This window comes from Chiloscyllium plagiosum, unplaced genomic scaffold (genome assembly GCF_037043375.1).
Source record: "Chiloscyllium plagiosum isolate Xiang-an unplaced genomic scaffold, Cpla_swu_hap1 HiC_scaffold_35, whole genome shotgun sequence".
Classification (NCBI taxonomy): domain Eukaryota; kingdom Metazoa; phylum Chordata; class Chondrichthyes; order Orectolobiformes; family Hemiscylliidae; genus Chiloscyllium; species Chiloscyllium plagiosum.
In genome coordinates, this window is record NW_028270173.1 from 6,392,058 (window position 1) to 6,406,748 (window position 14,691).

General features: G+C 55.0%; 2 protein-coding genes across 8 annotated transcripts in view; one reads left to right on the forward strand and one right to left on the reverse strand.

Annotated features, from left to right (window-relative positions):
- The window catches only part of cchcr1 (coiled-coil alpha-helical rod protein 1), a 45,623-nt gene extending 33,851 nt beyond the window's left edge, over positions 1 to 11,772 (forward strand). For 3 of the 7 annotated variants that reach the window (XM_087979153.1, XM_087979155.1, XM_087979158.1), the window contains exons 15-17: positions 8,107 to 8,258; positions 10,149 to 10,302; positions 11,136 to 11,772. In XM_087979153.1, the coding sequence (XP_087835279.1) occupies positions 8,107 to 8,258; positions 10,149 to 10,302; positions 11,136 to 11,236 (407 nt within the window). In that variant the 3' untranslated portion in view covers positions 11,237 to 11,772. Of the gene's footprint in view, positions 1 to 8,106; positions 8,396 to 10,148; positions 10,303 to 11,135 lie in introns of those variants that run through there. The other 4 variants (XM_087979154.1, XR_015752997.1, XM_087979157.1 and 1 more) reach the window with 4 other exon arrangements.
- Positions 11,773 to 13,703: 1,931 nt separating this feature from the next.
- The window catches only part of mdc1 (mediator of DNA damage checkpoint 1), a 38,985-nt gene continuing 37,997 nt past the window's right edge, over positions 13,704 to 14,691 (reverse strand). The window contains exon 14 of the mRNA XM_043678310.2: positions 13,704 to 14,390. Within this exon, the coding sequence (XP_043534245.2) occupies positions 14,157 to 14,390 (234 nt within the window). The 3' untranslated portion in view covers positions 13,704 to 14,156. The remainder of the gene's footprint in view (positions 14,391 to 14,691) is intronic.

A 14,691-nucleotide genomic window follows, 5' to 3' on the forward strand; every position in this document is an offset into this window, starting at 1 on the left:
CACACTAAGGCTGGTAGGCGGGGGCAGGAGGGGGTACACCAAGGCTGGTAGGTGGGTCAAGAGGGGAGGGGGCACACCAAGGCTGGCAGGTGGGGACAAGGGTGTAGGGGGAACACCAAGGCTGGTAGGTGGGGGCAAGAAGGGGAGGAGGCACGCCAAGGCTGGTAGGTTGGGGGGTGGGGCGCACCAAGGCTGGTCGATGGAGGCAAGGGGGGAGGAGGCACACCAAGGCTGGTAGGTTGGGGGGTGGGGCGCACCAAGGCTGGTAGGTGGGGTCAAGGGGGGAGGAGGCACACCAAGGCTGGTAGGTTGGGGGGAGGAGTGACACCAAGGCTAGTGGGTGGAGGCAAGGGGGTAGGGGGAACACCAAGGTTGGTAGGTGGGGGCAATGGGGTGGGGGGGCGCACACCAAGGTTGGTAGGTGGGGGCACACCAAGTGTGGTAGGTGGGGGCAAGGGGGGAGGGGGCACACCAAGGCTGGTAGATGGGGGCAAGGGGGGACGGGTGCACACCAAGGCTGGTAGGTAGGGGCAAGTGGGGAGGGGGCACACCAAGGCTGATAGATGGGTCAAGAGGGGAGGGGGCACACCAAGGCTGGCAGGTGGCGACATAAGGGGAGGGGGCACACCAAGGCTGGTAGGTGGGGCCTGGAGGTGGCACACCAAGGCTGGTAGGTGGAGGCAAGGGGGGAGGGGGCGCACCAAGGCTGGTAATTGGGGGCAAGGGGGGAGGGGGAACACCAAGGCTGGTAAGTGGGGGCAAGAGGGAAGGAGGCACACCTAGGCTGGTAGGTGGGGCAGGGGGGGGGGGGGGAAACCAAGGCTGGTTGGTGGGGGTGGGGGGTGGCCCACCAGGTGTGGTAAGTGGGGGCAAGGGGGGAGGGGGCACATCAAGACTGGTAGGTGGGGGCAAGGGGAGAGGGGACACATCAAGGCTAGTAGATGTGGGCAGGAGGGGGCACACCAAGGCTGGTAGGTGGGGGCAAGGGGGGAGGGGGAACACCAAGGCTGGTTGGTCGGGGGAAGGGGAACACCAAGGCTGGTAGGGGTTGGGGGGGGGTGGGGGGCACACCAAGGCTGGTAGATAGGGGGGGTGGGTGCGCACCAACGGTGGTAGGTGGGGGCAGGAGGGACACACCAAGGGGCCGCTGAGTGGGATAGGAGCGAGTGCATGGAGGGGGCGGTGAGTGGGATACGAGAGAGCGCACGGAGGGGCCGCTGAGTGGGATAGGAGGGGGCACACTGGGGGGCCGGTGAGTGGGATAGGAGCGTGCGCACCGAGGGGCCGGTGAGTGTGATAGGAGAGGGCACACTTGGGGGCTGGTGATTGGGATAGGAGAGGGCACACGGGGGGGGCCGGTGAGTGGGATAGGACCGAGCGGCCGGCGAGTGGGATAGGACGGGGCACACCGAGGGGCCGGTGAGTGGGATAGGTGCAAGCGCACCGAGGGGCCGGTGAGTGGGATAGGTGCAAGCGCACCGAGGGGCCGGTGAGTGGGATAGGAGCGAACGCACTGAGGGGCCGGTGAGTGGGATAGGAGCGAACGCACTGAGGGGCCGGTGAGTGGGATAGGAGCGAACGCACTGAGGGGCCGGTGAGTGGGATAGGAGGGGGCAAACTGAGGGGCCGGTGAGTGATATAGGAGCGAACGCACTGAGGGGCCGGTGAGTGGGATAGGAGGGGTCACACCGAGGGGCCAGTGAGTGGGATAGGAGGGGGTACACGGAGGTGCCGGTGAGTGGGATAGGAGGGGGCACACCGAGCGGCCGATGAGTGGGATAGCAGCGAACGCACCGAGGAGCCAGTGAGTGGGATAGGAGGGGTCACACCGAGGGGCCGGTGAGTGGGATAGGAGGGGCATACCGAGGGGCCGGTGAGTGGGATAGGAGGGGGCACACCGAGGGGCCGGTGAGTGGGATAGGAGGGGCATACCGAGGGGCCGGTGAATGGGATAGGAGCGAACACACCGAGGGGCCGGTGAGTGGGATAGGAGGGGGTACACGGAGGTGCCGGTGAGTGGGATAGGAGGGGGCACACCGAGCGGCCGATGAGTGGGATAGCAGCGAACGCACCGAGGGGCCGGTGAGTGGGATAGGAGGGGTCACACCGAGGGGCCGGTGAGTGGGATAGGAGGGGCATACCGAGGGGCCGGTGAGTGGGATAGGAGGGAGCACACCGAGGGGCCGGTGAATGGGATAGGAGCGAACGCACTGAGGGGCCGGTGAGTGGGATAGGAGGGGGCACATGAAGTGGCCGTGAGTGGGATAGGAGGGGGCATACCGAGGTGCCGGTGAGTGGGATAGGAGCGAACGCACTGAGGGGCCGGTGAGTGGGATAGGAAGGGGCACACTGAGGGGCCGGTGAGTGGGATAGGAGGGGGCACACCGAGGGGCCGGTGAGTGGGATAGGAGGGGCACACCGAGGGGCCGGTGAGTGGGATAGGAGGGGCACACCGAGGGGCCGGTGAGTGGGATAGGAGGGGCACACCGAGGGGCCGGTGAGTGGGATAGGAGGGGTCACACCGAGGGGCCGGTGAGTGGGATAGGAGGGGGCACACCGAGGGGCCGGTGAGTGGGATAAGTACGAGCGCACCGAGGGGCCGGTGAGTGGGATAGGAGGGGCACACCGAGGGGCCGGTGAGTGGGATAGGAGGGGCACTCCGAGGGGCCGGTGAGTGGGATAGGAGGGGCACTCCGAGGGGCCGGTGAGTGGGATAGGAGGGGCACACCGAGGGGCCGGTGAGTGGGATAGGAGGGGCACTCCGAGGGGCCGGTGAGTGGGATAGGAGGGGCACACTGAGGGGCCGGTGAGTGGGATAGGAGGGGTCACACCGAGGGGCCGGTGAGTGGGATAGGAGGGGGCACACCCAGGAGCTAGTGAGTGGGATAGGAGGGGGCACATGGAGGGGCCGGTGAGTGGGATAGGAGGGGGCACACCGAGGGGCCGGTGAGTGGGATAGGAGGGGGCACACCCAGGAGCTAGTGAGTGGGATAGGAGGGGGCACATGGAGGGGCCGGTGAGTGGGATAGGAGGGGGTACATGGAGGGGCCGGTGAGTGGGATAGGAGGGGTCACACCGAGGGGCCGGTGAGTGGGATAGGAGGGGGCACACTGACGGGCTGGTGAGTGGGATAGGAGGGGTCACACCGAGGGGCCGGTGAGTGGGATAGGAGGGGGCACACCGAGGAGCGGGGAGTGGGATAGGAGGGGGCACATGGAGGGGCCGGTGAGTGGGATAGGAGGGGGCACATGGTGGGGCCGGTGAGTGGGATAGGAGGGGCACACCGAGGGGCGGGGAGGGGGTACATGGAGGGGCCGGTTAGTGGAATAGGAGGGGGCACACCGAGGGGCCGGTGAGTGGGATAGGAGGGGGCACACCGAGGGGCTGGTGAGTGGAATAGGTGGGGGCACACCGAGGAGCGGGGAGTGGGATAGGAGGGGGCACATGGAGGGGCCGGTTAGTGGAATAGGAGGGGGCACACCGAGGAGCGGTGAGTGGGATAGTAGGGGGCACATGGAGGGGCCGGTGAGTGGGATAGGAGGGGGCACATGGTGGGGCCGGTGAGTGGGATAGGAGGGGGCACACCGAGGGGCGGGGAGTGGGATAGGAACGAGCACACAGAGGGGCCAGTGAGTGGGAGAGGAGGGGTCACAACGAGGGGCTGGTGAGTGGGATAGGAGGGGGCACATCGAGGTGCCGGTGAGTGGGATAGGAGAGGCACATCGAGGGGCCGGTGAGTGGGATAGGAGTGAGCACACCGAGGGGCCGGTGAGTGGGATAGGAAGGGGCACACCGAGGTGCCGGTGAGTGGGATAGGAGGGGGCACACCGAGCGGCCGGTGAGTGGGATAGGATCGAACGCACCGAGGGGCCGGTGAGTGGGATAAGAGCGAACGCACCGAGGGGCCGGTGAGTGGGATAGGATCGAACGCACCGAGGGGCCGGTGAGTGGGATAAGAGCGAACGCACCGAGGGGCCGGTGAATGGGATAGGAGCGAACGCACCGAGGGGCCGGTGAGTGGGATAGGAGCGAACGCACCGAGGGGCCGGTGAATGGGATAGGAGCGAACGCACCGAGGGGCCGGTGAGTGGGATAGGAGCGAACGCACCGAGGGGCCGGTGAGTGGAATAGGAGGGGGTACACCGAGGGGCCGGTGAGTGGGATAGGAGGGGTCACACCGAGCGGCCGATGAGTGGGATAGGAGCGAGCACACAGAGGGGCCGGTGAGTGGGATAGGAGGGGGCACACCGAGGGGCTGGTGAGTGGGATAGGAGCGAGCACACAGAGGGGCCGGTGAGTGGGATAGGAGGGGGCACACCGAGGCGCTGGTGAGTGGGATAGGAGGGCCACACCGAGGGGCCGGTGAGTGGGATAGGAGCGAGCACACCGAGGGGCCGGTGAGTGGGATAAGACGGGGCACACCGAGGGGCCGGTGAGTGGGATAGGATCGAACGCACTGAGAGACCGGTGAGTGGGATAGGAGCGAACACACCGAGGGGCCGGTGAGTGGGATAGGAGCGAACGCACCGAGGGGCCGGTGAGTGGGATAGGAGCGAATACTCCGAGGGGCCGGTGAGTGGGATAGGAGCGAACGCACTGAGGGGCCGGTGAGTGGGATAGGAGCGAACGCACCGAGGGGCCGGTGAGTGGAATAGGAGGGGGTACACCGAGGGGCCGGTGAGTGGGATAGGAGGGGTCACACCGAGCGGCCGATGAGTGGGATAGGAGCGAGCACACAGAGGGGCCGGTGAGTGGGATAGGAGGGGGCACACCGAGGGGCTGGTGAGTGGGATAGGAGCGAGCACACAGAGGGGCCGGTGAGTGGGATAGGAGGGCCACACCGAGGGGCCGGTGAGTGGGATAGGAGCGAGCACACCGAGGGGCCGGTGAGTGGGATAGGACGGGGCACACCGAGGGGCCGGTGAGTGGGATAGGATCGAACGCACCGAGAGACCGTGAGTGGGATAGGAGCGAACACACCGAGGGGCCGGTGAGTGGGATAGGAGCGAACGCACCGAGGGGCCGGTGAGTGGGATAGGAGCGAATACTCCGAGGGGCCGGTGAGTGGGATAGGAGCGAACGCACTGAGGGGCTGGTGAATGGGATAGGAGGGGGCACACTGAGGGGCGGGGAGTGGGATAGGAGGGGGCACATGGAGGAGCCAGTGAGTGGGATAGGAGGGGGCACACCGAGGGGCCGGTGAGTGGGATAGGAGGGGGCACATGGAGGGGCCGGTGAGTGGGATGGGGGGGCACACCGAGGGGCCGGTGAGTGGGATAGGAGGGGGCACACCGAGGGGCCGGTGAGTGGGATAGGAGGGGGCACACCGAGCGGCCGGTGAGTGGGATAGGATCGAACACACCGAGGGGCCGGTGAGTGGGATAGGAGCGAATGCACTGAGGGGCTGGTGAGTGGGATAGGAGGGGGCACACCGAGGAGCCGGTGAGTGGGATAGGAGGGGGCACACCGAGGGGCCGGTGAGTGGGATAGCAGCGAATGCACTGAGAGGCCGGTGAGTGGGATAGGAGTGGGCACACTGAGGGGCCGGTGAGTGAGATAGGAGGGAGCACACTGAATGGCCGGTGAGTGGGATAAGAGCGAGCACACTGAGGCGCCGATGAGTGGGATATGAGGGGGTACATGGAGGGGCCGGTGAGTGGGATAGGAGGGGGCACACTGAGGGGGCGATGAGTGGGATAGGAGGGGGCACACTGAGGGGCCGGTGTGGGATGGGGGGGCACACCGAGGGGCCAGTGAGTGGGATAGGAGGGGGCACACTGAGGGGCCGGTGTGGGATGGGGGGGCACACCGAGGGGCCAGTGAGTGGGATAGGAGGGGGCACACTGAGGGGCCGGTGGGTGGGATAGAAGCGAGCTCACCGAGGGGCCGGTGAGTGGGATAAGAGCGAGCGCACTGAGGCACCGATGAGTAGAATAGGAGGGGGTGCATGGAGGGGCCAGTGAGTGGGATAGGAGGGGGTACATGGAAGGGCCGGTGAGTGGGATAGGAGGGGGCACACTGAGGGGCCGGTGAGTGGGATGGGGGGGCACATGGAGGGGCCGGTGAGTGGGATAGGAGAGGGCACACTGAGAGGCCGGTGAGTGGGATAGGAGTGAACGCACCGAGGGGCCGGTGAATGGGATAGGAGGGGCACATGGAGGAACCGGTGAGTGGGATAGGAGGGGGCACACCGAGGGGCTGGTGAGTGGGATAGCAGCGAGCGCACGGAGGCGCCGGTGAGTGGGATAGGACGGGGCACACCGAGGGGCCGGTGAGTGGGATAGGGCGGGGCACACTGAGGGGCAAGTGAGTGGAATGGGAGGGGGCACACTGAGGGGCCGGTGAGTGGGATAGGACGGGGCACACTGAGGGGCCAGTGAGTGGAATAGGAGGGGGCACACCGAGGGGCCGGTGAGTGGTATAGGAGGGGGCACTTGGAGGGGCCGGTGAGTGGGTTAGGAGGGGGCATACCGAAGGGTCGGTGAGTGGGATAGGAGCGATCGCATGGAGGGGCCGGTGAGTGTGATAGGAGGGGGCACATGGAGGGGCCGGTGAGTGGGATAGGAGGGGGCACATGGAGGGGCCGGTGAGTGGGATAGGAGGGGGCATACCGAGGGGCCGGTGAGTGGAATAGGAGGGGGCAGACTGTGGGGCCGGTGAGTGGGATAGGAGCGATCGCATGGAGGGGCCGGTGAGTGGGATAGGAGGGGTCACATGGAGGGGCCGGTGAGTGGGATAGGTGGGGGCAGACTGTGGGGCCGGTGAGTGGGATAGGAGGGGTCACATGGAGGGGCCGGTGAGTGGGATAGGTGGGGGCAGACTGTGGGGCCGGTGAGTGAGAAATCAGACTGAATATTTCCTGATTTGACTGAATGGTAATTTGTATCTGATAAAGCTCTGTGGAGTATTTACATGAAAAACACTAAAACTGTAAGTCTGCCATGTTAGTCAAGTCATAGGCAGCAATAAATGAATAACGTGATCAGCCTTACAGTTACAGGATGTCTGTACTCTCAGCTTGTTTTAAACTGGCTCGAGTAAAATACTGGTGTCTTCAGTGACAACCACAAAATAAATCCATCAGATATGGCCCTTATGTTGTTAATGATAGCATCTTCCTAGTATCAAGACTGTCCAAACCTGGTAACCTTCAATAGCAGTCAGTATAAACACCAAGTGTCCAATTGTGGAGCTAACTATCTGAACTCAACCCAATTTCAAAAGAACCTTTCCTCCCTCGGCCTTCTCTGCAGTTCAGAGCAAGTTCACCAGGATGATCCCGGTATGGGAGGGATTGTCTTATGGACAAAGGCTTAACAGGTCTGGAGTTTAGAAACGTGAGAGGTGACCTCACTGAAACATGGAAGATCCTTAAGGAGCTTGACAGGGTAAGTGCTGAAAGAATATCTCTCTCATGAGAGTCTGGGGCCAGAGGACATTGTCTCAGCATAAAGAGGCACCAATTTCAGACAGAGATGAGGAGGAATTTCTTCTCTGAGGGTTGTGAGTCTTTGGAACTGCTTGCCACAGAGAGCTGTGGGAGAACAGAGTTTGTGTCTATATCTAAGGCTGTGGTAGATAGTTGATCAGTCGGGAATCAAGGAATGTGGAGAGAAGTCAGGAAAGTGTGCATGAGGAATGTTGGTTCAGCCATGATCCGATTGAATGGCAGAGCAGACTCGAGGGGCCAAATGGCCTACTCCTGTTTTTGTGTCATATGGCCCAGTCTGTATGTGCCCTGGTTCTCTGGAGGTTTAGTGACAGCATTCTCCTACCTGTGCCAACTGAACTCTGACAGTCTACCCTCCCATTCAGCCCTCAGCTCTACTGTCTGATTCCTACCTGCCCTCTTCCCTGCTCTGCCCTCCTGCACTTAAATACGAACGGACATCAGCAACCCTGTGCCTCCCGTAGACCATGCAGCAGCTTAAAGGTGGCAGCAGATGAGCTGAACAAAGGGGTTTTTCCAGTGTACCACACTTGGGTAAAAAGTGGTGATGCCGTAGGAGAACAATTTTTACAAATTATGAACTGTGCCATTGAAGCGTTTTACTCAGGCCCCTTGCTGAGCGTGACAGTTGCTTTTCTGCCGTCCTGATTTTATAGTGGTCGCCCTCCGTCAAACTGACAGACAGGCAGCCCGGGACAAGGAGCGAATGCAGGCCTGCGAAAAGTTACACGAGGAACAGCATCAGAGGGAAGTCCAGCGACTCAGTACCAAGCTGCGTGAACTGGAGAGGGACAGGAATCTCCTGGTGGTGAGTAGCACCCTATATTTACAGGGCACAGATATGGCTGACTCTATGGGTCCCAAGACCACACAATCAAACAGATCAAGAGAAACGGCTTTGCCCAGAGGATTGTGGAAGTCACTACCAGATGAAATGGTTAACAGGTTAGTGCAGATGGATTAAAAAAAACTTGGTGTATGTGAAGAGGAAGGGGATTGAGGGATATGTTGACTGGTGAGATAATGTAAGGTCAGAGGTACATTGCTATGGGTCAAACAGCCTGTTTCTGAATGGTGGAAGATGCTGAAAGTGGGAGAGACTCCTTTGCATTGCCTCGATTTGTGTCAATTCCCTGGGAGTAGATGGTGCTGCAGGGACCTATCAGCCTGGTTCACGCTGTGTTCTCTGCTGTTCGTGGGAAATCAAGATCAGTTAGGAGAAAGTGAGGACTGCAGATGCTGGGGATCAGAGCTTAAAAATGTGTTGTTGGAAAAGTGCAGCAGGTCAGGCAGCATCAAAGGAGAAGGAGAATCGATGTTTCGGGCATAACCTGAAGAAGGGCTTATGCCTGATACGTCAATTCTCCTTCTCCTTTGATGCTGCCTGACCTGCTGCGCTTTTCCAGCAACACATTTTTAAAATCAAGATCAGTGCCGAAAACACCAGTAAAAGCACCCCTAGACAAAGATGAACGCCTCGTCTTCCACCTCGGAACCCTTCAACCCCAGGGCATCAATGTGGACTTCACCAGTTCCCTCATTTTCCCCTCCCCCCACCTTACCCTAGTTCCAACCTTCCAACCCAGCACCATCCTCATGACTGTACCACTTGTCAATCTTTCTGCCCACCTATCCGCTCCACCCTCCTCTCTGACCTACCACCTTTGCCCCTTCCTCCATCTACCTATTGCACTCTCAATGATCTTCTCCCCAGCCCCACCCCCTGCTATTTATCTCTCTACCTCCGAGGCTCCCAGACTAAGGGCTCCTGCCCAAAACATCGATTTTCCTGCTCCTCAGATGCTGCCTGACCTGCTGTACTTTTCAATCACCACTCTAATCTTGACTCTAATCTCCAGCATCTGCAGTCCTCACGTTCGTCAAAGGCTTTTGTCCATCACTATCTTCAAGAGGAAAGATGGGTGGAGATTCTTCACAAGAAGATCAGAAGCTCTAGTCCTGATGTTTATGATGAACTTGCAATGTAATTACTGTCTCATCCAGTTTCTTATCTCAGACCAGCACGAGTCCTTTCTAAACAGTGCTAAGCACCGAGTGTGTTGGAATGTAACTTGGCCTTTGTTACTTAACCAACAGGATTGTTATGATTATTGCTGAAAAACAGACATCATCTTACACTCCTCAGAATCACAAGAATACTAAATATCAAAGAGAACAACCAAGTATTTTATAAGAGAAAACCATGCTGACTGGTTGGCAGATCACCTCAGATTGGTCAAGGCGTTGCCATGGGAGAGTGCATCGAGAGTATTATCTCCTATGCTTTTATTTCAGTCAAAAAAGCCACAATGCCTGGACATCTTTCTTTTGCCTGTTGAAGAGAACACAAACATATCCAGGTGTTGCACCTTTTTTTAAAAAGCATTAAACAAAACCATGGGGCATTTTCAATTACAGTCGCTGAAACCACTCAGGAGGTCAGGAAATCAGATTTGAGCTGGTGCAGATTTGGTTTAACCATGTATCAGATTTTACTCTGTTCAGTCAGTGAGGAGGAGCCATCAAATCCCACTCACTTCAGAAAGGTTGCTGTCTGAGGTTATTGTTAACAGCTAACTGACACACGAGCGAGGCATAGGGAATAAACTCAGCCTTCCACACTTGTGTGCCCTAGGGGGAAAACAATGATTTCTGGAGAAGCTGACCAGGGAGGATTGGTTTTGTTTCTGTTTGACAGGCTACACTGAGGCAGGAAGGGTTACTCAGCCGGTTCAGGAAAAGCCGAGCTGTAGCTATCCAGTCCACAGCTGCCCTGTCTGACAAAGAGGAGCTGGCCAGGCCCTTAGCAGATTCAAAGGCCTCAAAAACCAGCAGTCAGGTGCAGACAAAAGGTAAGGTGTTTCTTAATTCTTTCATTAGGCGTGGGCATCAATGATAAGGCATCCATTTGTTTTCCTTGAAAGGAATGATTTGACCAGAAGACAAACTAAAATAGGGAAGAATTAAATCTCCGCAAGCCACTTGATAGGTCACTTGTCCCTCTCAGCCAGTATCACTAAAGCAGGTGGACTGATCTCATTTCTGTTCTTGCTGTGTGTGGACATTGGCTGCCTCACTTGCAGATTGTTCTGGGCAGAATAGGTCAGGGAGAAACTGTTCCCAATTCTGAAAGGATGATGAAAATGAGAGACAAAGATTCAAAGTGACCTCAAATAATTTTAGATGGTTATTTTTATTTCATACAGTTAGTAAGAATCTGGAGGTATTGAGTGTGGGGGGGCGGGGGGAAGGTAGGTCCGCTTGAATGGTTAGGGTCTGGAGTGTGCTGTTTGAGTGCGTTGGGGGGAGGGGGAGGTTCACCCAAGGGGTTAGGGTCTGGAGCGTGCTGAGAGTAGCGGGGGGGGGTTCACTCAAGGGATTAGGGTCTGGAGTGTGCTATCTGCAAGTGCGGGGTGGGGAGAGGTAGGTTCACTCAAGGTATTCAAAAGAGAATTACTTTTATTTGAAAAGGAAGAATAGGTGGGGTTAAGGGGAAGAGGCAGGTTAACGACTAAGCAAAACGCTCTTTCGGAGAACCAGTACAGATGCAATGAGCCAAACGGTCACCTCTAGCAACTTTACATTCATGCTGCAATTTCTACAGTGTAACAGTGACTACATTGTGAATAGCACCCTGTTTGTGAGAAAGGACTATATGAACGGAAGTTCTTTCTTTCTCATCCAGCCTCCCTTACTGAGGTTCTCAATGAGCTGGAGCTCTTGACTGCAGCTGTGATAGGGGATCAAGAGGGTGAAGACACAAACGAGGAAGAGGAGACCAAGTAGGAAAAGGAAAGTGGAATCCAGTCTTCAAGTGGAAAGAACAGCATGCAGCTTATCTCCAATAATTGTATTTAATTACAAGAATTGTATTTAATTACAGGAAAAGGAATCGAGGTGAGCCTCGGCAGGGCAATCAGCTGTTCCGGGGTTGTGGTCAGGGATTGCTGCTCCAGCTCACTCTACTGCACAGGATATTTTCAGCCGAGATTTCTACCCCCACCATCTCTCTCAACTTACCTCCTCAGACCTCCCCATGGTATCTGCATTATTACCAACTGAACTGCATGAAGACTGTGGTTTATGTGTAGTTGGGAACATGTTTGGTGTTCACCTACACAAGAAAGTGAAAATGAACACCCAGCATTGAGTGGCAAAGAGAGTGAATTTTCCTTTAGGTCAGTAATGTGCAAGAGTTAACTCTCTAAGAAACTTCATTTGCAGACACTTCTCAAATTTCTCAATTGTATCCTTGTAAACTGTACATAGTTTGTATTTATTTTTTCAGCTGAAAAATGTTTTCTATTAACAAAGAAAGAAATGACTTAAGAATCAATTTTCTGTTTCACATCTCAGGCAAGGTGCAGCATTCAAGGCAATGTATCTCTGCAGAGAAATCCCAACTTAGTGTTGCAGGTCTGGTTTGAGTATTTTTAAGACAGGACATTAACTTTCGACTCCCCGGAGGGCCTAGTAGCATTGCTGCTAAACTAGTAATCCAGAGCCCCAGGGAATGTTCTGGTGAGCTGAGTTTGAATCCCACCAGAGTGGGTAAGGTAGTATTAGACAATCTAATGATGGCCATGAAAGTATTTGTTGTTGTAGAAAATAGCAGAACTAGCCACTTGGTTGTATCAACTACTAGAAACTGCACAGATCACCTAGCATCAACTAAAACACTATAATCGACTCTGACAATTACGGCTCTGTCAACCTTGCTACTTCCTAGCTAATACCTGGAAGGACAGCTCTCGCTCAGACTATTCTGACAGTCATTCTCATGGAACCATACCTTACAGACAGTACCATCCCTAAGTATGTCCTGTCCCATTGGCAGGGTGGTGACAGTGATATAGAGTCAGGAGGGAGTTGTCCTGGGAGTGCTCAGGATTGATTCCAGACCCCATGAAGTCTCATGAGATCAGGTCGGGCATGAGCGAGGAAACTTACTGATAGGTACTTTTAAATAAACTTGTTCAGCGATGTTATTTACACACCTTTGGAGCAGGTGGGACCTGAACCCAGGCCTCCCATCTTTGAGGTAGGGGCATTACAATTACACCACAAGAACCCCCTCCTCCTGCAGATAGCCACACACTGCTCAACCCCTGCCAGCTGAAATCAGAAATCCTGATGTAGCTACAAAAAAGACAAGGTAGGGGGGACCATACACTTTAAGTCCACCTGCTACTGTGTATCAGACAGTTATGGCAGGAAGCTGGAGAACAGCCTGTCTCAATGGAATGGCTTATAATATTGGCCTCCTGTATAAACCTTCCCCTACAGGAATCCAATGCCATCTGGACCCAGAGTGCTGCTCTGTACACTCGAGCTCAAGTGGTTGTTCGCACAAGACACAAGATGGAGTTCCTTTTTTAAAAAGACTTTGACTTAACAAATTAATATGTTTGTACGCAAGACTCACAAAACATCTGAATCTTCTGTTTCTAAGTAGGGATCTCTTGAAGTCATTAAGTGGACTGACTTCACCTGGAAATGGCCAAAGCTAATTGAAAATAGTATGTGCTGTCTTTAAATGGATCCAGAACTATCAAATCAAACAAATGCCACCACCTCAGAGTTTGAACGACATGTATACTGTTTACTCAGGTTGGTGCAGTTACACCAATTGAAGTTGTATTGGGACAGCAAAACATTGCAGAGAGGGGGCTCCACCTGAATCATTCAGATAGCTCACTACAGTTAGCAATTAACACAGACTTATGCCTGGAATGAAGGTGCCCTGCTCTGCTATGACATTCAGTCACTGGTGAGATTACAAAGAGATCACATGGAGGCAACTTTGTATTAAGGAGAAACTACTTTTCCAGAGTGGATCAGTCACAAACAGCAAGTAGCAGGGGAGAACAGAACTCGTGATCCCAGTCTCTCCAGTAGTTTGTGTGTGCTGTCCCTGTATGTGACCAGCCAAACAGCACAGGCAGCATTCTCCGCTGGATACCAATCAGTTGCTGATATTATAGGGAAGAGCAGGGAGCATTCATTCATACATCTTTAAATCATTACTGCACAGAATGTGGGAACATTCACTGAACAAGGCTTGACCACACAACCTTCAGGGTCTACAAACAATTGACATTTTTGTGGATATTCTTAAATAATTTAAAATAATTTAAGCTCCATATAACCTACTCTTGTATCACCCCCCCGTAATGGGCATTCCCTCCCTCCCTCAGAGTAGTGTACACATGATATACAGGAGGCAATTCGAAAATCACGGACAATCATTACAAAGTATACAAAGCCTTTAATGTATTGAGCTTTTGTTACACTTAAAACATGGGACACACTGATCAGCAAGATGGCAGTAGCAAGTTTTCTTAAAGAAATAATTCTGTGGCACGGAGAGATATATACCTAGTATTCACAGTGACAGCTCCCTCTTAATGTCTCTCTGGGACTGAACATTTACAGGGCTACAACCCTGGTGTACAGCAACACCCATCACTGTCATTACTGGTAAATACCTTACCATTCAACTGAACTTAGTTCTTCACAAGACACTCAAAGACCTCTGCAAAAGCTACAAAAATTCCTGAGGTGTCTACATTTAGTGTTTAAAACCAACTCCTCGACCAACTACTGGGAATTTAATCAGTACATTAGGTTTTCTTTTAAATATACAATTACATTTCAGATTTACAACTGCAATAAAATTCCTACACCTGGTTTTAAAAATAAAGAGTCAACGCTTCTTTTTCCTGTTGTCAGTGGCCTGTGCTGCAGCCAAACTCCTCTTTCTGGCCTTCCCCTCTGGTTGATCGGTGACGTCCTGGTCTAGTCGGTAACTCACCAAGTCCACCACCTGCTGCAGAGTCCCGGTCAGGATGAATTCTGCATTGACAATGGGGACCTTGGCATCCCAGGCAGGTTTGCACTTGGGCAGGTCATCTGGGCACGAAATCACCAGGGTTTTTGCCTGTAGCATTGAAGCAAAAAAAAAAACCCCACAGAAATGGTTTCGAATCACAAACTGTTGAGAAGTTAACCCCAGCCCACAAGTGCAGGATGCCACCCAGATCAGTAAAAAGGACCTGCGTTTATTTAATACTTTGGGCATTTTCCAGCCAGTTAGTGACAACGGATCAGTTAAATCTCTCAAGTTGCTGATGAAGGAGACACAGTTTGACCAGAATTCCAGGAAAGCATTTCCTGTTTTTGTATGAACAGTTCCACAGAATTTTTTTGTTTCATTTGGTAAATTCGTTCATAGGATGTGG